This window comes from Zootoca vivipara, chromosome 2, assembly GCF_965207765.1.
Source record: "Zootoca vivipara chromosome 2, rZooViv2.hap1.1, whole genome shotgun sequence".
Lineage (NCBI taxonomy): Eukaryota > Metazoa > Chordata > Lepidosauria > Squamata > Lacertidae > Zootoca > Zootoca vivipara.
Window position 1 is genome coordinate 35296911 of NC_142584.1, and position 24113 is coordinate 35321023.

General features: G+C 40.1%; 1 protein-coding gene across 1 annotated transcript in view; it reads right to left on the bottom strand.

Moving 5' to 3' along the window:
- LOC118079899 (myosin-1B) overlaps positions 1–24113 on the bottom strand; it is a 67949-nt gene that overhangs the window by 43724 nt on the left and 112 nt on the right. The window contains exons 2-40 of the mRNA XM_088661179.1: positions 23884–23931; positions 22052–22293; positions 21779–21922; positions 20278–20434; positions 18991–19018; positions 18014–18110; positions 17814–17906; positions 17614–17677; positions 17423–17521; positions 17217–17320; positions 16989–17127; positions 14338–14456; positions 14099–14248; positions 13182–13352; positions 12476–12779; positions 12257–12321; positions 11848–11935; positions 11648–11765; positions 10946–11069; positions 10725–10861; positions 10295–10550; positions 9397–9639; positions 9107–9283; positions 8876–9021; positions 8681–8771; positions 8203–8592; positions 7363–7489; positions 6674–6792; positions 5900–6096; positions 4959–5142; positions 4709–4874; positions 4266–4390; positions 3604–3912; positions 3307–3510; positions 2778–2903; positions 2516–2686; positions 2317–2421; positions 1730–1825; positions 846–997 (exon numbers count right to left, since the gene is read on the bottom strand). Of these exons, the coding sequence (XP_088517305.1) occupies positions 846–997; positions 1730–1825; positions 2317–2421; positions 2516–2686; positions 2778–2903; positions 3307–3510; positions 3604–3912; positions 4266–4390; positions 4709–4874; positions 4959–5142; positions 5900–6096; positions 6674–6792; positions 7363–7489; positions 8203–8592; positions 8681–8771; positions 8876–9021; positions 9107–9283; positions 9397–9639; positions 10295–10550; positions 10725–10861; positions 10946–11069; positions 11648–11765; positions 11848–11935; positions 12257–12321; positions 12476–12779; positions 13182–13352; positions 14099–14248; positions 14338–14456; positions 16989–17127; positions 17217–17320; positions 17423–17521; positions 17614–17677; positions 17814–17906; positions 18014–18110; positions 18991–19018; positions 20278–20434; positions 21779–21922; positions 22052–22255 (5789 nt within the window). The 5' untranslated portion in view covers positions 22256–22293; positions 23884–23931. The remainder of the gene's footprint in view (positions 1–845; positions 998–1729; positions 1826–2316; positions 2422–2515; positions 2687–2777; positions 2904–3306; positions 3511–3603; positions 3913–4265; positions 4391–4708; positions 4875–4958; positions 5143–5899; positions 6097–6673; positions 6793–7362; positions 7490–8202; positions 8593–8680; positions 8772–8875; positions 9022–9106; positions 9284–9396; positions 9640–10294; positions 10551–10724; positions 10862–10945; positions 11070–11647; positions 11766–11847; positions 11936–12256; positions 12322–12475; positions 12780–13181; positions 13353–14098; positions 14249–14337; positions 14457–16988; positions 17128–17216; positions 17321–17422; positions 17522–17613; positions 17678–17813; positions 17907–18013; positions 18111–18990; positions 19019–20277; positions 20435–21778; positions 21923–22051; positions 22294–23883; positions 23932–24113) is intronic.

The following is a 24113-nucleotide window of genomic DNA, read 5'->3' on the forward strand; positions in this document are numbered from 1 at the left end:
CCAGGGATACACTGTAACGTTTTGTCAATTGCTGTTAAGTGCAAGGGGCAGGTAGACCCTCTGGGTCCATGCTCATTGGCTTGCCATTAAGTCCCTCATACTAGTGGGTCCCTGGAGACAGGGTCTTTTTGATGGTAGTCACACACCCTTGGAAAAAATGTTTCAGTCTGCATTCTGTAAGTTTGATTTTAAATTGTTTAAATCTGATGTTGCTTTGGTCTTGTAATTGAATTATTTCATTTGTATATTAAAATTTGAACTGTGGCTTTTAATAATGTTTCATAAGCTTCCTTAAGGAAGGGTTTGACCTGTAAGGCAGCATATGAACATTGTAAATAATATCCAGTGATTCCTCTGAAAATCTGCTGCTGAGAGGCAACAAATAAAGGAGTGCTACTGCATTTTGATGCCTTTCTTGTTGACTTCGCAGAGTCAATTGGTTGGCCACCATAGGAAATAGGATGCTAGACTAGATGGGCCTTTAGGCTCTTCTTAAGTACAGTACTTGCATTTAGTTTTGATAATCAGGAAACTGAGGCACAAAAAAGAGCAGCTAAATGTGAAAATAATAACTACTACAGTCACAACCGACTACTTAATCTTAGTCTTTGCTCACTTAATCTTATTCACTACTTTGGAGACCCACCAGATGAGGAAAATCTTGAGAGAACACCAGGAAGGTGAGATTCACAAAAAGGATGACACATTTTTATGTATGCAAAGGTTTCTACAGTCTTTATTTCCTAGACACTGAGGACAGAACAAACAATAATTACACATCAAAGTGATGAAGAGCTTCACATTTTGTGTGTTTCTTCAATCACCTTGAAGTTTCTATACATGCTTATTCTTCGCTTTTGACTGCCTTTCCAGCATCACGGGTTTTCACCCGCAGTTTGTTGACCTGTGACTCTGCAATGTCAGCCCTCTCTTCAGCTTCTTCCAGCTCATGCTGAATCTTGCGGAATTTGGAAAGGTTGAGGTTGGATTGTTCCTCCTGAGAATTAAATTATGAAAACAATAGTATTAAAAATTCAACTTCCATTTTATTTCAACCATAACAAGGTGGTTGGGAGCAGGATGCTAATGTCTTGATTCTTCATTATGTGATTTAAGTATTGTTATGAGTTTGTGGGTGCCAGTTTATGGAAACCCAGCCATTATTATTATTATCATCATCATCATCATTATCCCTATACTGTAATCCTAGCAAGTGCTAAAATATAAACCAGGCTAGCAAGACTGTCATGCCATTGAAATGTTGTAGAGGCTTGTTAGTCATGACTAATTTAAGTTTCATTTATTACTATGGGTCCACTCAGTTTAATTAAGTCTGGATTCAACGTATAGTTTTCTCCATGCTGAGAAAATGTTCAGTTCATAATTTTCTGCCTGTCAAGGAAAAAATTATGAGAAATCTAGTCTAGACTCCCAATTAAAAATATGACAGATACACAAAAAGTATAATTATCCACTCTATTATTACAACTCATTTTTTAAAATGATATTCTCCATATTTGTGTTATGCAATATTCTTGTGTTCATTACTTAATTAGTACTTCCATCTCACATTTTCCTTTTGATTCTTGCTTTCCTTATTTGTAGTATCGGATAATGTGCCACTATTTAGGACTTTGGCCCACAGGCATTTTAATGAAACTCATTATAGTAAATATAATCAGATTTATTTGAAATGTAACCATTGTTCCATCTTCAGTGCAATACTTACAGCTTCTTCAGATTGTCTCTTATAAGCTTTCACTTTCATTTGCAGTTTGTCCACCAGATCCTGAAGCCTCAGAACATTCTTCCGATCTTCCTCAGACTGAGGAAATGGAAGAAACAAGTGAGTTTTTATAATTTAAAATTCATTCCTTGGTTTGATTTTCTTAAATAATATATTTTTCTAGAGTAAAACTTGCACTATGTGTTGTGGGAGAGCATTCCATGTATTAGAGTGGTTAAGGGCTTGATAAGAGGAAATGAATAGCTATTAATGTTTTTTTGGGCAGGGGGGCTGTACATTGGCTGTATTCTTGGTTGGTTGGGGATATCAGGGCATGGGAATACGGTGACATGTTTATGTTGGCTTGCACAGAAGGGTTATTGAGCGATGGAGTTGCTTATATTGTAACAGGGGGAAATAAAGCGTTCATGTAATTTACCCCATTACAAACCTTTGAGGACGAAAATATTTTTGAAAAGAATTTCTCTCACTCTATTTCACTGCTATTAAACATTTCCAGTTTGAGTGCTCAATAACTTCAGTAGCATTTCTTTCACTGTATTATTGAAAAAAACACTTATCACCCTCACCTGGTAGGTCAGCTCCTTGACACGTCTCTCATATTTGCGCACACCCTTGATAGCATCAGCACCACGCTTCTGCTCGTTCTCAACTTCAGCTTCCAGCTCACGTACCTGAGGAAGGCACAGAAGAAGGGAGAATTTGCATTCCATTGCATTCTTTATGTTCAGAATGTATAAAGACTACAGATATATAAGGAATACACACTCTGTGCTCCAGTTTCTGGAGCTGCTTCTTGCCACCCTTCATTGCCAGCTGTTCTGCCTCATCAAGACGGTGTTGCAGGTCCTTTACGGTCTGCTCCAAGTTCTTCTTCATCCTCTCCAGGTGGGCACTGGTGTCCTGTTCCTTCTTGAGTTCCTCAGCCATCATGGCTGCCTATTAATAAAGATGCCAAACCAGTTCAAGAAATCCACCATACAAAGTGTATACAGGTTCCGATTTTATAAGGGAACTCCCTCCAACTCACATCAGTGATGGCCTTCTTGGCCTTGTCTTCTGCATTGCGGGCTTCTTGAATAGTCTCTTCCACTTCACCTTGGATTTGTGCAATGTCTGTTTCCAGCTTCTTCTTGGTGTTGATCAAGCTGGTATTCTGTTTGGGGGAAAACATATTTGAAAAATTGTCTTAAAACAGCTAAGACAGAATTTTTAAAAGGCAGGAAACAATGGCATCTACTCAGAAATGAACTCAATGAAGCTCTGCCTCAAATAGTTTCCTGGGATTTCCTATTCCCAAATCCCCAGAGTTTCAAACGAGATGGAAATTTTATAGTATGCATACCATTGAATTGAATAATAGAGAAATAAGCTAAATAATCATATCCATAAATGTTTTGCATAAGAGCAAGCAAAGATTATTTAGGCATAGCTTTGTTTCCTTCAAGTAATATGGCTAAAGGTGGAGCGGGATGGAAGAGAACATTCCGCAAGATAAACAGCCTGCTCTTCTCTACTGGTTAATGAAAGGTGGGGCACGTTACATATTAGAAGCTTACCTGTGTGTGAAGAAGTTGCACACGCTCACTGGCATCCAGAAGCTCCTGTTCAGCCACTTTCCTGCCTCTCTCTGTCTGTTCCAGAGCTGCACGGAGCTCCTCAATCTCAGCCTGCATAAGATTAGCTCTGCGCTCAACCATAGCCACCTGCTCCTTCAGATCTTCCTGGCTCCGAACAGCATCATCCAAGTGCAGTTGTGTATCCTATCAAACAAATTATTGTGAGATACAAAGTCCTTAACAACATGGAAATTCCAGGATTTAACTTTCAACTGTGTGGCATTGTACTGTAGATACCTTAAGCTGCCCTTGTGTGTTCCTGAGGTTCTTTAATGCCTCAGCAGCTTGGCGGTTGGCATGGCTCAGCTGGATTTCCATTTCATTCAGATCTCCCTCCATCTTCTTCTTTACTCTCAGGGCATCATTCCGGCTCCTGACTTCAGCATCTAGTGTGCTCTGCATGGACTCCACAACTCTCAGGTGATTCCTCTTCAGCTGATCGATTTCTTCATCTTTCTCTGCAATTCTCCTGTCAATGTCAGACTTCACTTGGTTGAGCTCAAGTTGGATGCGGAGGATTTTGCCTTCTTCATGTTCCAGTGAGGCCTTAAGAAAGCCATTTATATTAGCTATTAGTAGACTAAAATAAGTGCCCCCCTCTCCATTTTATTAAAATGCATTAGACATCATCTTTAAAAGGAAATATTTTGTGCATTCTTTCCTCCAGTCAACAGCAAAACAGAAGTGTCCATCACGATTCTGTTAACACTGTTAGTAATTCTTTAACTATTTTTAATCATAGAACAAGATACCGTATTTTTTCGTCCATAAGATGCCCCCATGTATAAGACGCCCCCTAATTTTTGACATTATTTTTTACGGGGAAACCTAGTCTTATACACAGAAAAATACAGTACTTTTATCCTGTTTTCTCTAAGAAGAATGATATATATATGTACCTCAGCTTCCTCTAGAGAAGCCTGCAGTTCAGATTTCTCTTGCTCAATCTGCTTCTTCACTTTCTCCAATTCATGGATAGCCTTTCCTCCCTCAGCGATCTGTTCCGTGAGATCAGAAATCTCCTCTATTGGTTTTACACAAAGTAAAGAGAAATAGATGAAATAGATGAATAGTCTAGTTGATGTAATATGGATGGTGATAAACAGCATTGGGGCGGGGTGGGGGTAAAGTGCTTTATTTTTTAATCCCAGCTCATCCTTGTGGAATAGATTAGTTAGTTCTGCACGCACGTCCATGACCTTATGGACACCACGGTCTGTCCTGGAATTGGGGAGAAGGAATGTTTGACTTTATATGATTCAGCTGGAAGTAAGACATAGCTTCTCGGTTTTGGGCCTATAGTATTCTAAACTCACTTCTTAGAATACAATTATGAACTTACGTTGGAGATTCTTGTTCTCACGCTTCAAGGTTTCCAAGTGATCCAAGGATTCCTCATAAGCATTCTTCATCTTAAAGAGCTCTGTGCTGAGAGAGCGAGATTCCTTCTGGGAAGCTTCCAGTTCAGACTGGGCTTCTTCAAATTTCTGTTTCCAGTCTGCTAAAATCTGCAAAACACCACCAAGAAATAAGCAATGAATTCATTAGACCTGAGAACTGCAATATGTTCATTTAAAAAAGGCCAAGAATACCTTATCAAAGTTCTTCTGCTTCTTATCTAGAGCTGCACAGGCTGAATTGGACCTTTCCACATCAATCATTAGGTCCTCCACTTCATTCTGTAGCCTTTGCTTTGTCTTCTCAAGGGAAGCACATTTGGAGTTCACAGCTTCTACGTGCTCTTCAGCATCCTGCAGGCGCTGGGCAAGCTTTTTCCTTGAAGAAGATAAAAAAGTCAGTAGTAAATTGCATGAATCTGCTTGGGTAATCAGGAAGGTCTATTATCCTACCATAGGCATTGCATAACTTCTGTTACAGACATCATAGAGGGGTAGAAGGAGGGAACCCCAAGGTATCCGAAAATATAAAAAGCATTTGGGGAGAACTGGTGGGAGAACCCCCAAAACAGCCCAGTGAGGACTTTGAATGCTAAGTACCCACAGAACCCTGAATCAGTGGGAAAACCTGGGTGTTGTGTAGGAATGAAATGGGCTGGCTGATAGGTGAAGAAGTGAGTGCTACTTTGGCAGCCTAGAAGCCTCCAAACACTCACTGATTGGCTGGCAGGAAAGAGACTTCCTGAATGAGAACAGAGGCATACCCAGGTGATCTTGTACCCATGGCAAGGAGCTGGATCGATGTGCACCCCTCTCCCTTTTTCTTCCTCCTGCAATTCTCACCCACTCTCTCTCCCCTCTGAGTGCTCCACTTCTTTGCTCACACTTCTAATAGTGCCACTGGCTGATTGGGGAACGGGCCAGCAGGGCTGCTGTGACAGCCCACAGCAGCAGAGGAGCGGCCCAAGGAGCATGTGGACAAGCAAGCAGTCTCTTAACCACTCCAAGTGAGAATGGAGAGGTGCAATTTTTTTGATTCCTGGTCAAAAATATTGCAACGTTTTGTAGCAGTTCCCCAGGTGTCCTAACTAATGTGTAGCAGAATAACACTTTTTATCTCAATCTCCCCAACATACTTGGCCTCTTCTAGTTCTTCAGTGCGCTGGATTGCATCAGTCTCGTATTTGGTTCTCCATTGGGCAACCTCACTGTTTGCCTTGGACATGGCACGTTGCAGCTCAGCCTTTGCTTCCTGTTCCTCTTCAAATTGTTCCCTGAGCAAGTCACAGTCGTGACGAGCAGATTGCAAGGCATGGGCCAATGCATTCTTAGCCTGGATAAATTAAAATATTTGTTAAGTGATTTGCCTTGATCTTTTTTGGGGTGAAGTTAAGTGTCCTGAGTTCCGTGGGTCTTTCTGCCTGGCAAGTGTGTTTAGGACTGCAATCTGAGATGGGAAACCCATGGACTCCCAGCTCCCATCGCCTCAACCAGTATGACCAACGCTCAGGGATGATGGGACTCCAACAACACCAGGAGGAACACAGAATCCCCATCCATAGTCTAAGTAATTTTGGTGGGTGGGTGTGGTTTATTCCCATGACATTGCTGTACAGCTCAAATATCAGTTCATTACATATGGTTTTGTCTGTACAATATTGCTGTTTTTAGTTTGTTAATTTGTGTTTTGATGGTTGGATTATTGTTGCTTTTATGGTTGCTTTTGAACTGTAAACTGCTTTGAGCAAATCAAAGGATAAAAGGCGGAGGATAAAAGGCAGCATAATTTTTAAGCAAAAAGAATAAAATTTCTAATATGTTTCCATAACACTTTAGCCCTTTGCAGCAGCATGTGGGATTTGCAACACAGCACTGAAAATCCATTTACTAGATCTAGTCATAATGCCCACCTTTGTTTCTTCTTCAAGTTGCCTCTTCAGTTCTTCAACCTGTTGAGTAAAGCCTTGCTTGCCTCTTGAAAGTTGGGAAATCAAAGCATCTTTTTCTTCTACTTGGCGAGCAAATTCACCTGAGAAGAGCAAAAAAGAATAGAGTATTTAATAGGGCTGAAATAAAGTTGACTGAATAAACTGTACTCAAGAAGAATGGGAACAACTGGGAGTATAAAAATAATAAAATTATCTATACAGTCATATCTGAGGTTAAACATAATGCCACATAAACCACACACTCCTCAAATACTAATTGAGAAGAGCATACACTTTCACCTTTCTTCCTGCTGTGATATCACAAGCACACAAATCAGGAGAGCTTGCACCACAGATGCAGAAGTGAAAAGTTTCCTTAGTTTAGAACTTTACAAAAAAGTGGAATGATCTGAATGTAGAAGAGACTGTACATTGGGCTGAGAGCACTTGCTTAGAGAGCAAGTGCCACTCTTTGACTTTGGAATCACAACCCTGATACATTAACCAAGTAACTTAGTGTTGAATAACGTTATTCTTCACATTTTCAATGTTGTGATCTTTTGATGTTAAAATCGGCTGCAAGTTACATTTCTTAGGAGAATTTACAAACAACTTTCACAGTGTATATAATGTGTTACAGTGTCTAATTTCTAACCAATCGTGTGCCTTACCTCCTTCTGTCTGCAGACGTGCTCTTTGAGCAGTCAGGTCATTAATTGTGCGCTGGTGCTCTTCCTCCTTTGCTTTAACCTCACTCAGCTGATCTTCCAAGGAGCGGGATAATTTCTCAAGAGTTGACTGAAATGGGCAATTGGAAATACATTGAAATAGTCTTCAAACTGATATATTAGTAAGAACATTCTCTACAAAGAAATTAAAACTATGAAAACAATACAGATAATATTTTATAAATTTGTATTTATGCAAATGTAAGGTTCATTGCAGCCTAAGTAAATGACAACATACATTTAAACCAAATTCTGAAGTTTGGCACAATTTGACATGGAAATTAGAAACTTTGCAAAGAGCTAAAATCCAATAACTGCTGAAATCTATAATTTGATTGCCTTCCTCAAGTCAGATTCTTATAGGCAATCTTTGAACACAAACATAATTTCATGAAACAGTGGAGGAATGTGTTTACCTGTATATTCTTTATTGGTGATAAAATATATAAGCACCTAATTAATTCATCAAACAATTACATTGACTACCCAGCAGCAATTCAATATTGTACACTTAGGAGCAGACCTTTTACAGTGTAATCATTAAAAATATTGTCCATTTTTCATATATAGTGTACCTAAACAAGTAATTCTTGGCATCAAGAACATGTTTTTAGTGCTGCTTCATTTGCTTATGCCATACAATCTGACTCTGCTTCAACTTTAGCCTAAGGTCAGGTTTAGAGATGTTCTAGCAGCTTAGCTCTTAGAAAACCATTTGTCAAATGCTTATGAGATGATGCAGTGGTTCTTGCATCCCTTCCCTAATGCACTGAAGTACAATACCTTAGATTTAGAGACAGATTCCATATTACTGGCAAGGTCATCAATCTCCATCTTCAGCTCACTCTTCTCCTTCTCTAGCTTCTGTTTCACACGCTGCAGGTTATCAATTTGTTCCCCAAGTTCAGCTGCACTGTCTGCATGCTTCTTGCGGAGAGCAGCTGATGTGGCTTCATGTTGCAGAGTGGCCTCTTCAAGGTCCCTGCGCATTTTCTGGAATTCTGCCTCACGTTTCTTGTTCATCTCAATCTGAGCTGCGGTTGCCCCACCAGCTTCCTCCAGACGCTCACTGATCTCTTCAAGTTCTCTGGAGAGATCAGACCGCTGCTTCTCTGCTTTGGCCCGAGATGCACGCTCAGCCTCAATCTCCTCCTCCAGTTCCTCAATACGGGCCTAGAGAAAGAGAAGCAGCCATTAACACTCAGAGTCTTCCCTGATGAACTAATTTTCATATGATGGAGTCAATATGTGCTTGACTTGCCTGTAACTCCTTTATCTTCTTCTGAAGCTGGGAGCCCAAGGCCTGCTCATCTTCAATTTTGCTTTGTAGCTGGCTGATTTCAAAGTCTTTCCTTTTCATAACAAAGCACAATTATTATTTTTGATTCAAGTTCTAAGATGGCTGGGTGCCATAAAGAGCTCCCAAAAGGTCTTCTAGACAGTAAACCATACTTACTTCTTAAGCTTTTCATCCAGCTGCTGCTTATCATTCTCCAAATCCATTGTGGATTCCTGGGCCAGCTTCAGATCACCTTCAAGCTTCCTCTTGGATCTTTCCAGGTCCATGCGAAGTTTCTTTTCTTGCTCCAGGGACCCTTCAAGCTAAAGACAAAGAGGGGACAAAGACTTTGTCACTCTAATACTACCTTCACCCCACAGCTATTCTTCTGCATGTAATGGTGCTTACATCGTCCACTTGCTGCTCCAACTTGGTCTTTGCTTTGCTCAGAGTATTGACTTTGTCCTCCTCTGCCTGCAGGTCATCCAAGGTCTGTTGATGGGCTTCTTGGAGGGCTTTCTTTTCCTTGGTCAATTTGGCAATGTTCTCATCCAAGACTGCCATCTCTTCAGTGAGATTTTTCACCTTTTAGAAATGAACAAACAGATTCAATGTATCATTCTACCCTGCAATGACAATACTGTACTGTACTACATTCTGACTATTTGTTGCAGATCTGAGCACATTGTGATCATTACCTTGTTTTCTGTGGCATGCTTCTCCTTTTCCACCTTGGCCAGTGTTAACTCAAGATCATCAATGTCTTTCTTCAGCTCTGAGCATTCATCTTCCAGTTTTCTCTTTTTGGCTGTCAGCTCAGCATTCATTTCCTCTTCATCCTCTGCCCGTTCAGTCAGCTCCTTAATTTTAGCTTCCAGCTGAATTTTGGTTTTGATCAGCTGGTCACATCTCTCCTCAGCATCTGCCAAGCCATCAGATTCCTATAGGTTGAAAACATATTTTTAATGCATCTCTCTCGTCTTGTTTAATTAAGAAGTAGGTTTTTAGTTGAGACATACACCACATAAGCAAAAGTTTGATAAAATTCCTTTATCAGGGATTCAAGGACAATCTGCACATTGATATGCAACTGTGTGGGTGGGAGGGGGCAGGGAGGAAACTTTATCTGTTTCTGACTTTTGGAAGATTGGCCTTTGCTAACAGACCAGAAAAGGGGGGGGGGCATTGAAAAGGGAAGAAGGTAATGAAGTGTGCATTGAAATTGAGCATAGGGAAGATAGAGAAAAGGCGGCTAGTGGAGACATGAGCAAGGGATGGAGGGAGGGGAGAAACTGAACAGTGGGTTGAAGGAGGAAGTGAACAGAGACATGTGTGGAAACAAGAGTTATCAAGCAAAGGAAGGGAATGTGGGATAAAAGTAATGAATACAAATGAAGAGGTGGAGCTGAGGGTTTTTCTTCTCTTTTTCCTTGTTCCTGCACTTTATTGTATACTTGATATCTATAATTATCTTTTAAAATAAGTTTTATTCGCTCCAAATATTCTCAGCACTTTTTGAATTCTTGTATCCAATCTATATCTGACAGGCCTTGAGTCACTAGGACTGAAACATTTAATGTTATTAGTGATGCTTACAGATTGGACTTGGAGCTGTAAGTCATTCTTCTCTTGCATCAGAGACACCATTTTTTCTTCCAGCTCCTTCCGTTTGGCCTCTGATTTGGCAAGGTCTTCTTTAGTTTTCTCAAACTCTTCTTTCATGTTGGCCATCTCCTTCTCTGACTCAGCACTCTTCAGCAGAGGTTTGATCTTAAAGTACAACTTCATCCAAGCCCAGGTCTTCACGTTCATGAATGAGCGGACATTGTACTGAATAGTGAAGACAGACTCTCTGTAAAGAAAGCAAACTAAATCTTAAGGATGATTCCAAAATAAAATTTGTTTTCAACTTTGTTTAATCTGTATTAAACCTGCATGATCACTGTATAGTGCCGATGGACTCATTATCAAACTGAACTCATTGCCAGTTTGATAATGAGTCCTGTTACAGACTATGAAACTCTACCTCCTTTCCATCATTTTCTTGAACTCCACTCTCATCAGGTAACCACGGCAAACAGCTTGGGTGCGTGTAATCAGCTGTGCCAACTTATCATCTCTCATCTCCTCTAGAGTACCCAAAAGGCCAGCTTTGAAGAACACCTGGGAAAAGAAAATATTACAAAGTATTGGTCACTACCTCAACAAACTCAAATGTTACAGTCTTGTAATGAAAAATAATTTTACCTTTGTGTGCCCAAATTTATATTGGGTATGGTCAATATCGATAGAACCGAGAAGCTTCTCAGAAGCTTTCTTGCTATCCATGAACTGTCCCTCTGGGACGGCACTTGCATTCAATATCCTGTATCTGTTGAGAAAAGCTTATAGTTTTTATTTTGCCAAAGTATTATGATAGTTGGCACTAACTTCCACAATTGTTTTTGTTACAGAATAATATATGAGAGACTAAAAACTGAATTTGGCTGTCAAGTAAATCTTATGTCTAGGGAAACTTTCCTAAACATGATGAACATTTGAAAACAGACTTCTTAGTAACATGATCTTACTGCAGATCGCCTTTCAGCTTCTCTAATTACCTATGCTGCTGCAAGCCGATGCAATATAAGAAATTCCATTGCTGTCTGGAGGTACACAGCTATTAAGGGAGTACACAGTGTGTCCCTGATATACCTTTTTTATTATTTCATCCCAGTTCTCTCAACCACATTCAATATAAACATACACTAATAATCCATCAGTGAATTCTTAGTTGATTCTCAGAATTCTTAAATGTTTAATACGTACTATGGCTGAAATGCTAACTACACTCACTTTGGCTTTAGTGGGACATATTTCTTAGTGCTTTGGATTACACTGCATTGTACTGAAAATGTATTTTCAAAGAACTGAGAAGCATAATAGTAAAATAGTATGGAATATACAGACCTCTGTTTAAAATCACCGTAAATGATCCTGCTAGGGAATCCCTTTCTGCAAATTCTGATACCTTCCAGCACTCCATTACACCTCAGTTGATGCAATACAAGTTCATGCTCCATGGCACCTTAGAGAACATTAAAGTATGGATTAGTACTACAGGGTAGAATTTGCTTCTCTTTCAAAGAGTGTATACTAAAATGTCTTACCAGGTGTTTTAGTTTCATTGGGAATGAGACAGCGCACAAAATGAGGGTGGGTACTCTTCAAATTGCTCATCAGCTTGTTTAAATTCTCCTATGAGGTCAGAAATATTTGTTTTACCTGCATGTTGATGATTAATACACAAGAACAAGCCAAATTTTAAACTGAGACACAGCCCACCTCTGACATTGGAAGCTGCTGAAGATATAACTATAGATATATAGATATTGATATATAAATATACTCTTTCTAGGCAATGTATTTTGAACATATTGATCTCTGTATCATTACTTTTATGTTTTTTCCCCTCTCAGATTTTGTTGTGATTCGACAAATCATAATATAAGCTAGGAAAAAGATTTATTGATTTAAAGCAAGTTTATTCCCCATTTCACAAATAGAAGTTGTGCTTACCCTAAAGAGAGCAGATACAGTCTGGAAAGAGGAACCCTTCTTCTTGCCACCTTTCTTGGCGCCCTCTAAAACATAAAAATTATAAAATACATGAATGAAATTAAAATCCTTCAATGAATTACATAAACATATACCATTAGAATTTAAAGCAACCATGTTCTTAAGTTGCTAATTATGAGTTATGTTGATGAGCCAATTGGAAAGTGCAGCAGGAATTACCTTCTGCAGGGCGGTCAGCAAATAGCAAAGCCAGTGTCTTCATAGATGATTTCTGGTAGAGCTGAATTACACTTTCATTCAAGGGGTCCTTGTTCTTGTCCAGCCACCCACTGATGTTGTAGTCCACAGTGCCAGCATAATGGACCAGGGCGAAGTGGGCCTCAGCCTTGCCTTTGCCAGGTTTGGGCTTTTCAAAGTTCTTGCACTTGCCGAGATGCTGTTCATAGAGCTTGTTCTTGAAAGATGTGTCTGTTGCCTTGGGGAACATGCACTCTTCTTCTAGGATGGAGAAAATGCCCATTGGCTGGAGAGAACAAGGAGAGTAAAAGTAAAATTACTAAATTAAATTCACAGAATTGTGGAGTTGGAAGGGACCCTGAGGATCATCTAGTCCAACCCCCAGCAATGTAGGGCTATGCAACTGTTCCATATGGGGATTGAACCTGTAACATTGGTGTTATCAGTGCCACACTCTAACCAACTAATGTACCGGTAATTAGTATTTCACAGTAAAATTGAACTCTTCATAGTGCACATTTAGTAAAATGACATAGCTCTACATGAAGTTTAGACAAAAGCATCATCACAATTTCTGTTATTATTATGGAGCTATTCATTTTTATAATTAAGCATAAGCTTAAGCACCTTGCTAAAACAGGGATTGTTTGCAGTTACACATGTTGTAAACAAATTATTTTTAAGAGACCTTCTCAATGAGTTCAATGCAGGCAGCCAGGTCCATCCCAAAGTCAATGAACTCCCAATCGATTCCTTCTTTCTTGTACTCCTCTTGCTCCAGCACAAACATGTGATGGTTGAAAAACTGTTGCAGTTTCTCATTGGTGAAGTTGATGCAGAGCTGCTCCAGGCTGTTGTACTAGTGGGGGAAAGAGTACATTTATTCTAAAGAGTACAACTCAGTGCGACCCACTTTTAATTCTAGATACTTTGTGATATTTTCCACCCATATGCTTATTTTCCACCTGCATGTCTACCTAAGCTACCCATAACCTGATTGAAAGATTTCCACTCATTAGACATTAACTTGGATTAAATATACTAACCTAGCAGATGAAGAAAAATGCTATAAATAGAAGTAATATTAATGGGGTCAGAGGGACTTCTGTGAACTAGACAATGCAAATATATCCTATAAGAGACCACATGTTTAGCAGTGTTCTTCATTCTAGTTTTCTAATGGTTAATATTAAAAACCTTACATCTTTTCAGGTTTCTGCAATTATTAATGGTTTTTGACAGTTCTTCTTGACAGTAAAGTCATATCAGGTCTACTCATTATTTTCTCCTTTGTTGAGCCCAAATTCACTGCTTCCTGTGCTTTCAGATACATTGCTTACACACTGTCTCGCTCCAGAGATTCTTTGTATTTGTGAATCATGCTCTTCATACCAAATCATATCTGCAATTCCTTATCAGTGCCAGATATTTCTGCATCTGGCATCCTCTCCAGTTATCAGCTTGGAAACAATTTCACTCCTTCATTGCCTTTGCATTGAGAACATTATTGAACTACACTCTTTAATTGCTTAAAGGTGTTACTGTGCTATCAGAATCACCACATCTCTGTTCTCACACTGCTCCTTCAAGGCCCTGTTTCCTTACATCAAAGATCTCAAAGCCAGCAATGTCCAACACTCCTATGAAGTGCTGCCTAGACTGCTTGGTATCCAGCTGCTGGTTGATACGAATGACCATCCACAAGAACATCTTCTCAAAGACAGCCTTAGCCAGAGCACCAACATTGTTGTACACCTATAAGAATGGAATGACAACAGTCAGCATATAAGTGGAGCAACAAAGTGGAGTCCATCAACCATGAGTTTTGTACTGCAGATCATTACCTGCTGGACCGTTTGGCCTTTGGTGACAAACTCATTGCCAACTTTGACTCGGGGGTAGCACAGAGCTTTCAGCAGATCTGCTGAATTGAGATTCATGAGGTACGCAGCCTTGTCAGCAACTGAACACAGATATAAGAGGTTTATGAGCCCAATATATAATATTTTCTACATTGGATGAATGTATGAATAAACAACACAGCTTGTATAGAAATACTCCTGCTAGAAATACTACAAATCTTACTAGGAATACAAATAGAAGCAGAGTAGTAAAATACTTTCCCCTGACTTTTCAGTGATTAGAAGCAATAATAGGTCTGCCTCTCTGAACACAAATTAACTTCCTGGTGTATGACATGGAAACTACTATTACATAACTACATTCTGCCATCTCCAGCTTCAGGAATTACATACCTGGTATGTAAACTAATTGACCTTTTACTGAAGACCAGAATTTAAATCCAGATTTATTTAAAACATACGATATCAAATTGGGCATGTTCATTCAGATTTTCAAAAAATAAAACCACCTTTTCTGTACCTTGGACTAAGCCCCATTAAACTCACCAATGCTTACATCTGAGAATAGGATTATGGCAGGCATCCCCAAACTGTGGCCCTCCAGATGTTTTGGCCTACAACTCCCATGATCCCTAGCTAACAGGACCAGGGTCAGGGAAGATGGGAATTGTAGTCCAAAACATCTGGAGGGCCGAAGTTTGGGGATGTCTGGATTATGGTTTTTACTTACAAGATCTACCAGAAATCCATGCTTACTTTTTAACTACACCATTCTTTCATATAGCAAAAATTCCACAACAAAGCAACAAATTAAATTTAGTCTTTTACTGGTGATTAAGGATGAGCCTGTGGTTTATCAGCCCCTCTTGGCTGATAAAAAATAGCAGAGAGGGGACAGCTGGCCAGACTAGGGAGGTTATAAATGTCTCCTTGCAAGATGGATGGGCGTTTGTCTGCTCTTGATGGGGTTACCCTCCCTCTAAAGGAGTAGGTATGTAGCTTGGGGATAGTTTTGGATCCTTTGCTGTTTGAAGCTCAGGTGGCCTTAGTGGTGCAGAGTGCATTCCATCAGCTTTGGCTGGTGGACCAGCTGCATCCCTACCTGGGCAGGGATAACTTCTGTCATCTACACTCTGGTAATCTCTAGGTTAGATTACTGGAATGTGTTATATGTAGAGCTGCCTTTGAAGATGGTTTAGAAACTTCAGCTGGTACAGAATTTGGCCGTTAGGCTGTTCACTGCAGCAAGGTGGTTTGAGCAAGGTGGCAGAGGGCCTTCTCAGCAGTGGTGCCCTCCCTGTGGAAAGCCCTCCCATTAAATGTCAGGGAGATTTAGGAAACACGGTTTAGGAAACATCTGAAGGCAGCCTTGTTCAGGGAAGTTTTTAATGTCTGACATTTTATTATTTTTTATATTTTGCTGGAAGCCGCCCAGAGTGGCTGGGGAAACCCAGCCAGATGGGCGGGATATAAACAATAAAATTGTTGTTGTTGTTGTTTGTTATACTGATCTTGGCCTGTCTGCAGTGGCTGGTTCAATTCAAAGTCCTGGTTTTGACCTATAAAGCCTTAAATGACTCAGGACCGCAATACCTCAAGGACTGCCTTTCCCCATAATGAACTGATCTGGACTCTGCAATCATCATCTGAGGCCCTTCTTTGTGTGCCTTCTCCATGAGAGGTCCAGAACAGGCCTTTCTGCAATGGCTCCCCATTTGTGGAATGGAGAGGCTTGCCTGGTGCATATCTTTAGGTGCCTGGCAAAAGTGTTTCTCTATAAGCAGGCCTTTGGCTGATTAACATTATATGCCCTTTTGAATGTGTTTGTGAGAAAAGAGTTATTGGTTTGTTTTTGTTTTATTGTGAGTTTTGTGTTCTCACTTTGTATTTCTATGCTGTGAACCATCCTGTGATCCTTGGATGAAGCGCAGTATACCAATTTAATAAATTAAAATAATAATAAATTAATCAGCTATAACTACATGTTTGTCACTAGAGGTGCCAACTTGAGTCAAATATTGGGATGGGGATGGGTAAGCACCGCCCTGCATAATTGATCACAAAAGCATCATGCACACACCATTTGATGGCAATGTCCATTATTTTTTTTGTTGTGTACAGCCCCCTCAAATAATTTATGGGAGGGCGCAAAGGGACCTCAGCCCCTAAGAGTTGACTCCTATGTTTGTCACCATAATGTGGCTAAGAGATTAGTTGGGATAGCTTTGGTGGGACTATGGCAACCAAAATTCCATCATTGTTTTTCAAATTTCTAGATTATATCGACTTTCAAACATTTTCTGGCTTGACTTAGACAAGAAAATTAATATAAAATAGTATAATATAAATTAATATAAAATAGAGTGGCTGGGGGAACCCGGCCAGATGGGCGGGGTATAAATAATAAATTATTATTATTATTATTATAAAGCTAGACATGTCTACTCAAAATTAATCCTTATGGGATGCAATGAAACTTACAGGTAAGCGTTAATAGGACTGTAACTTTAGGCTCTCATTCTTATGCATTGGACTTCAGCTGTTCAAGTGAAAGTTAGGAGCAGCTGAGGATTAAGGGCATTTTTTTGGTTGAAGGCTTTTGCTCATAGTCCCATTGCAAATTCTGTAAATACCTTCAGTGCCATCTGGCTCAGCCTGCTCCTCACGTTGCTTCTGCTTGAACTTCATGTTCCCATAGTGCATTACAGCTCCAGTTAGCTTGTAAATGGCTGTCTTTTCCTCAGAATTGAAGCCCAATATGTCAATGGCACTCTGGCAATTGAATCAAGATGTGCAAGTGAATATTTTTTATATTACCTCTAGTTGATATGCCTAAAGACTCACTTATTCATGCTACTTACATCTGTAGCCATCAACTCTTCTTGATCATCTATGCTGGCAACAGTGATCTCACCCTGGCTCACAAAGTGAAAGTCATATGGGTTGGTAGTAATCAGAAGCATCTCTGAATAAGGAGAAGCAATGATACAGATTTATTTTCATCCATTGAATAATGAAGCATCAACGCAAGATTTTAGCAGCAGCCACCAAAACAGATGCCTCTTACCAATCAGTTCTGGCTTCTTGTTGGACATGATCTGATAAAAGATGTGGTAGCTTCTTTCAGCTTTCAGCTGGAACGTAACTCTGGACTTCTCTAGCAGATCTGGCACGAAACAGAAGCAACCAAATAAGAAACTAGCGAGTGAAAGCAAGCAAGTGAGAGAGCGAGAAAGAAAGAAAGATCCTATCCCTTACATGTCTCAATGTCAGCAGAAGCCAGTTTGCCCGTGGCACCAAAATGGATTCTGATGAATTTACCCTTTAAAGAGGAAAAGGCATGTAATTACAAATCCTAAGAGGCAGATTCTTCAAATACATTACTACAGATTTGCTGAAAGGCACCACCCATAAAATTGAAGGCCAACTACTATGTTCAGATTCTGCAGAAGACTTACAAAACGTGAGGAGTTGTCATTCCTCACAGTCTTTGCGTTTCCAAAAGCCTCCAGCAAGGGGTTGGCACTGATGATTTGATCTTCAAGGGTACCCTGCAATGTATGTATTACTGTAAGATTAATTATATAGAGATGATTGCATCAAAAGCACTTTTCATCCTTTCTAGCAAAAAGCTTACATGCATTTTGCCTTGTGCGACTGGCTCATCCTTTTTCTTGTCACCTGTGGCTGCAATTGTTGCAAAGTACTGGATGACACGTTTTGTGTTCACAGTCTTTCCAGCACCAGATTCTCCACTGTTGATTAAACACATATCAGAGTGTTATGTGGATACTGCAATGCGCTCTACGTTGGGCTACCTTTAAAGGTGACTCGGAAACTACAACTAATCCAGAATGCGGCAGCTAGACTGGTGACAGGAAGGGGCCGCTGAGACCATATAACACCGGTCCTGAAAGACCTACATTGGCTCCCTCTACGTTTCCGAGCACAATCCAAAGTGTTGGTGCTGACCTTTAAAGCCCTAAACAGCCTCGGCCCATTATACCTGAAGGAGCGTCTCCACCCCCAATGTTCAGCCCAGGCACTGAGGTCCAGCTCCGAGGGCCTTCTGGCGGCTCCCTCACTGCGAGAAGTGAAGCTACAGGGAACCAGACAGAGGGCCTTCTCGATAGTGGCACCCACCCTGTAGAATGCCCTCCCATCAGATGTCAAGGAAATAAACAACTATCTGACTTTTAGAAGTTATCTGAAGGCAGTCCTGTTTAGGGAAGTTTTTAATGTTTGATTATTATTATTATTCTCTTGGGAACCGCCCAGACTGATGGGTGGGGTATAAATAATAAATTCTTATTACTATTATTACCCTGCCCCCTATATTATTAGAGAGGAATAGCCAGCAAGCAGAACATGTTCTTCAAATCCTACTAAGAAACTAGGGGGTCAGATACATGCCCCTCTTCTATAGAAATAAAATCAAAATTTTGTGTAATCCAACAGGAGAACTTTTAGAAAACTAGATCACTGGGGATTTCCTTTACCAGCATTTAAGAGGAGTATACATGTAATTGAATATTTCCTCCCAGGTAGGATAAGGTAGTTTTGACACAATTCCTTCATTGTCTGTTGTACTGTATCACAAAGTCAGCATAGATTTCATTAAGGAAATAAACTTACGTGATCAGGATCGACTGATTCTCACGATCTGGAAATATATATAACAAAAAAGAACTTGTTATTAATTTAGTGCAGCTATGGTTCAGTGTGAGCTAACTTGAGGAAAAGTCCCATTAAACTCAGTGGGACCTGGTTCTGAACAAACATGCTTAGGATGACATTGCATGTAATTATTAAAGAACTTGCAGTGATTTGCATACAAGCAGGTCATAATAGGTAAGAAATATGCAGGGCAAAGCCCAGGTTGTGTATATGCTATGATGCTAAAGGAGCTCAGCAATAGTTCAGAATTTGGCAATGCACACAAAATACATTCCTCTGTATTTTTTACAGCTTTTGTATCTTTTACAGCTTGTGGGATTTATTTGTTTTTTAGGAAGTATCATATAGCTTCTCTATGGCTACAAAGTATGCTTGGAAATGTGTGGAAACCACTTGATGAAATACCTGTAGCAATGTGAAACTGAATTAGTTTTTCATTATTTGAATGCATATTCTTTGCTTTTCCCAATGACTCTCAAAACTGTGTGTGCCATTTATGCATTAGTGTACTGATTATAAATAGCTCTTCATGAATTTTGTTTAAGGAATTAATTCCCCAGTAAAAATAAAATATGAAACCATTCATTCCTAAGAATCAAACTGAATATTCTTTATTCCAATTTATCCATTGAAAAATGGAATCACATTTCAACAATATTGGTATTTTTTCTTCTTGTCAACAATTGTTGATTTTTAAATTTTGTAAATTTTTTGGTGAAAAAATAAGCCAACATTACTTTTTGAGCAGGAATTAGACTACATGTATTAGCATGTAGCGGGTGGCGCTGTGGTCAGCGGTTCAAATCCCCATGATGGGGTGAGCTCCCGTTGCTCGGTCCCTGCTCCTGCCAACCTAGCAGTTTGAAAGCACGTCAAAGTGCAAGTAGATAAATAGGTACCGCTCCAGCAGGAAGGTAAACAGCGTTTCTGTGCACTGCTCTGGTTCACCAGAAGTGGCTTAGTCATGCTGGCCACATGACCCGGAAGCTGTCTGCAGACAAACGCCAGCTCCCTCGGCCAGTAAAGCGAGATGAGTGCCACAACCCCAGAGTCGTTCGTGTCTGGACTTAATAGTCAGGGGTCCCTTTACCTTTACCTATTAGCATGATTAGGGAACTTCTTAATTTGTTTTGAGCCAGCTTTCTAATGCTGCTCTATATGCTATCTTAACAGACCTCCACATTTCCTAGGAAAGATATTAAGGTTTCTCTTGATAAAATGTTTCAAAGAGATCCCTATACTCACCAGTTAACATGAACTGATAGGCATTGTCAGAGATGGAGAAGATGTGGGGAGGGGCCTCTTGACGCTTTTTGCCTCTGTAGGCATTTACCACTTCTGGGTTGTACACTGGTAGCCACTTGTATGGATTGACAGTGACGCAGAAGAGACCTGAATAGGTCTGGAAGAACAACAACATATCTAGTTTATTTTATCCTGTCTATTGTAACACACACACAGAGCTTTATTGTGGTCCATGGACCCGAAACACAGCACAACAATAGTATATCAACAGTTATTAAGGTGTAAAAGTGGCCTTGCTAGCCAGCAGAGGAGCCTATTGTTGATTTCTCTAATATCCCCAATAAAATGCAGTTAGCTCACAACTTGCACAAATTTAATTTATGTGATTGCAGATTTACATACTTGGTGACCGGAGAGCTGAAATCACACAGATTAAATGCCCATAATGCGGATTGCTTAAAAGCTCTTCCTGGACCAGTTTTTCCTGGCATGGGAAGAGCATTTAAGTGCTCAGATTTGCTTACCAGGCTCTGGGAAGGTCTCACACGGGCTCTGAAAGGCTCTGACAAGATATTGCAGGGGCCACCCAAGACCTCTCAGAGCATGGTAAGCAAGATGGAGAGCATAGATGCTCTTTGCCTTGCATGGGGGGGGGGGGCAAGGCATGCTTGGCACACTGGCTTCAGAAAGGTAGGGATGGTAATGTGGGGGCAGTTTCAGGGTTGTTTTGGCTAAACACAATTTTGGTTTTATGCACAACCCCCCCGGAATGTAACCCCTGTACAAATTGTGGGTCAGTTGTATATAATTCCCAAACTAAGGAACTTTGAGCTGAGCAGGATATTCAGGGACATGGCTGAAGATATATACTTAGGACAGGATGTTTATCATGGGGAGTGAGGGGGGAGAGAATTGAAAAGAAAAGATAAAGGAATCAAATATGTTAGTAGACTTTTGCCACATTCCTGTCCTTGATTGATACAAGACACTAGGAACATAATATAGGATCTGGCAGCTAATAGTTACCGGTACTTTACCCACAAAAGAGCAATACAAACTGGCTAACTGATACTGTACAAGGTAGAAACTTAACATGGTTGTGTGCTGTGAGAGAGGAAAGTGCTATTTGGGAGGTCTTAAAGCAGGGGTAGGAAACCTGTGGCCAGCGGTGCAGTTAGCTAATTCTAGGCATTGGTCTTATGGGGTCGCTTCTTTAGATGGTAACGTGCATAACTTCATGTACTTCAAAATGTGGTAAGCTAGCCCTGCTGCACTTGGAGGGCATTCTGCTGCAAGGGACCCTGGCCTTCTGCCCCAAAGTCAGAACTGCCTGTGACCCTCCAGATAAAGCTGTATTACAACACACTGTCCACTGATCATGCTGGCTGGAGTTTCTGGGAGTTAGACTCTCATCTGGAGAGCCACAGACTTCCTCACCCCTATATTAAAATCTAGTTCCGCCATAAAAAGATAGAGGCATGTTACTTCAGAATATACTTACATAGATCATCCAGGCTGCATAACGCTCTTTGAGGTTATACAGGACAGCAGGTTCATGGAGGTGGGTCATCATGGCCATGTCCTCAATTTTGTCATATTTGGGAGGATTCATAGAAAAGACTTGATCTTCCTTGACTGTTACAGACTGGGAGAAAAAGGATTAAAGAGAAGGTGAACAAATATAGGAGAGACAACCAACGAAACAAAAGGCCAATTTATATCATCTTAAAAAGTAGAGGTGAGGCAATTTTAACAATGCATTCCTTCTACTCACTTCTCCTTTTTCTGTCTTGACTGTGACCTTCCCTGCTTCCCTGGCTGTGACAGAGGCCTTCACATAAGACTCCTTTTTATCTGTCACAAAGACTGAATTCTTTGCATCAAAGGGCTTGTTCTGGGCCTCAATTCTCTCTTTTTCTGGCTTTCGGAGATAGGGGGCAGCTGGCCCGAAGATGGCCATCTCCGCGTCTGAAGACATGTCTGCGGTTTATAGCACGCAGCTCAGCAAACAAAAAACTGAAGGAAAGAACAATATGAATCATGTAAAGAAAATGTAGACATACGTCCAATATACAATTTTTCCTTTGCTGTTACATCCTGTGTTTATTTCAGGGAATAGGCAACATCCAGCTCCATTGGCACTTTGAACCAAGGTCCTGCTTTTCATATGGAATACCATATACTTGGCACCTGCCGATATATATTCTGATTCCTGAAATCTAGATATTTTCAGGTCTGTGGAATTTGTTCAGTCATCCATTACACTGGATTATATAAAGTGCAGAAGCTGAAGAAACTGCCAGGGTCAAATTACCATATTGGTTGGTTGGTTGGTTGGTTGGTTGATTGATTGATTGATTGATTGCTTTGGTCATTTTAAATATTTTGTAAGTGACCCTAAGAATTGACATTGCAGTTGAAGAATAGAATATAAATTATCACATAAATTCTTTTTTTGTATCCAGTAAGGAAGAAGATGAAAGTCACTAGACTGTGCTTATTAGAGCAAGGCTATTGATTTCTTTCTTATAGTGTGAGTTACAATATAATATTATTCTGATTAAAAACAGAATTAAATGCCTATCTCCAATTGGTTTTGTACTGTTTTTAAAACTATTTTAGCTTTTATGTCTTAAGTTGCAAAAGGTGATTCATAAATATACAAATAATAATTTTCATCTTTTTGTCTCTTATTTAGAACTAGCCAAAGGCTATCATTTTAGTTTCAAGTGGCTTACACTTTACTGTTTTTTCAGTGCATAATAGACTAAGGTGCCACAAGACTGCTGTTTATTACAAGACTCTATATCCCTCTATAAAATGATTATGTACACCAGATACTAGATTTCATCCCCTGCAGACTCATCCAGATTGAGCTACTTCAGCCTGCTCTGTTAGGAACTTGCATGCTAGAATTGCAGGAGTTTGTAGCTTGAACTGTATTATTGTGTCCTTTCGTGTGCCAACAAGCAAGAAATTCTGTCAAGCAGGATTAACTTAGGAAGCTGCCTTATACCAAGTCAAACCGTTGGTCCATCTAGGTCAGTATTGTCCACAGTATTGTCCAGGGTTTCAGATGGGACATTCCCAGTCCTACCTGGAGTTGTCAGATATCAAACCTGGGACCTTCTGTATGCAAAGCAGATGCTCTGCAACTGAGCTACAGCCCTTCTACACTGCTACCTGTTATGTTTCCAATTAAATTAGAAACCATACAACTTTCAGCAGGAATGGTGTTCCTGCACAGTAGAACCCCCATGTCAAAATGATTCATACAGCCATATAAACTATGGCCTTTATGCATACATGGCATGATGCAGACTGTGATTCCCTACCATAGTGCATCCTTTCTGAATTTGACCCATGGGTTTGTGCCAAGGCAGATGTTCTATTAGAGGGGCTAGTAAAAGGATCAGTATATTCAAGGTCAGTCCCTAAAATTGACTTCCTCCTGCTAAGTGGAATGCAGCTTCATAACAAATTTTGATATAGCTATACATGGTCCATTAAGGTTGGGAGGAAGCAAGTAACCCACTGAAAAACATGCAGATCCTTTCCTAGCATGTATCTGACTTTCCCCAGGGAATTAATAAATCAGTGTCTTACCTTGTGTGGTATCAGGTGGACTGTAAAGCAGGGTTGAGCTGCCCAATACTGTAAAATAAAAATGATAGATCCTTTATCAAAGGTCCAGTAATAAATTATAGAGTAGCAGCTGATGGGCAGATTTTAAATCCCTATTGACACAGGCTATCTGTGCTCAGAAGTGTCAAATGCAGCAGGAATGTACTGGGATGTGAAGAATTCAGGGTGAGATTCTATTCCTTTTAAACTCG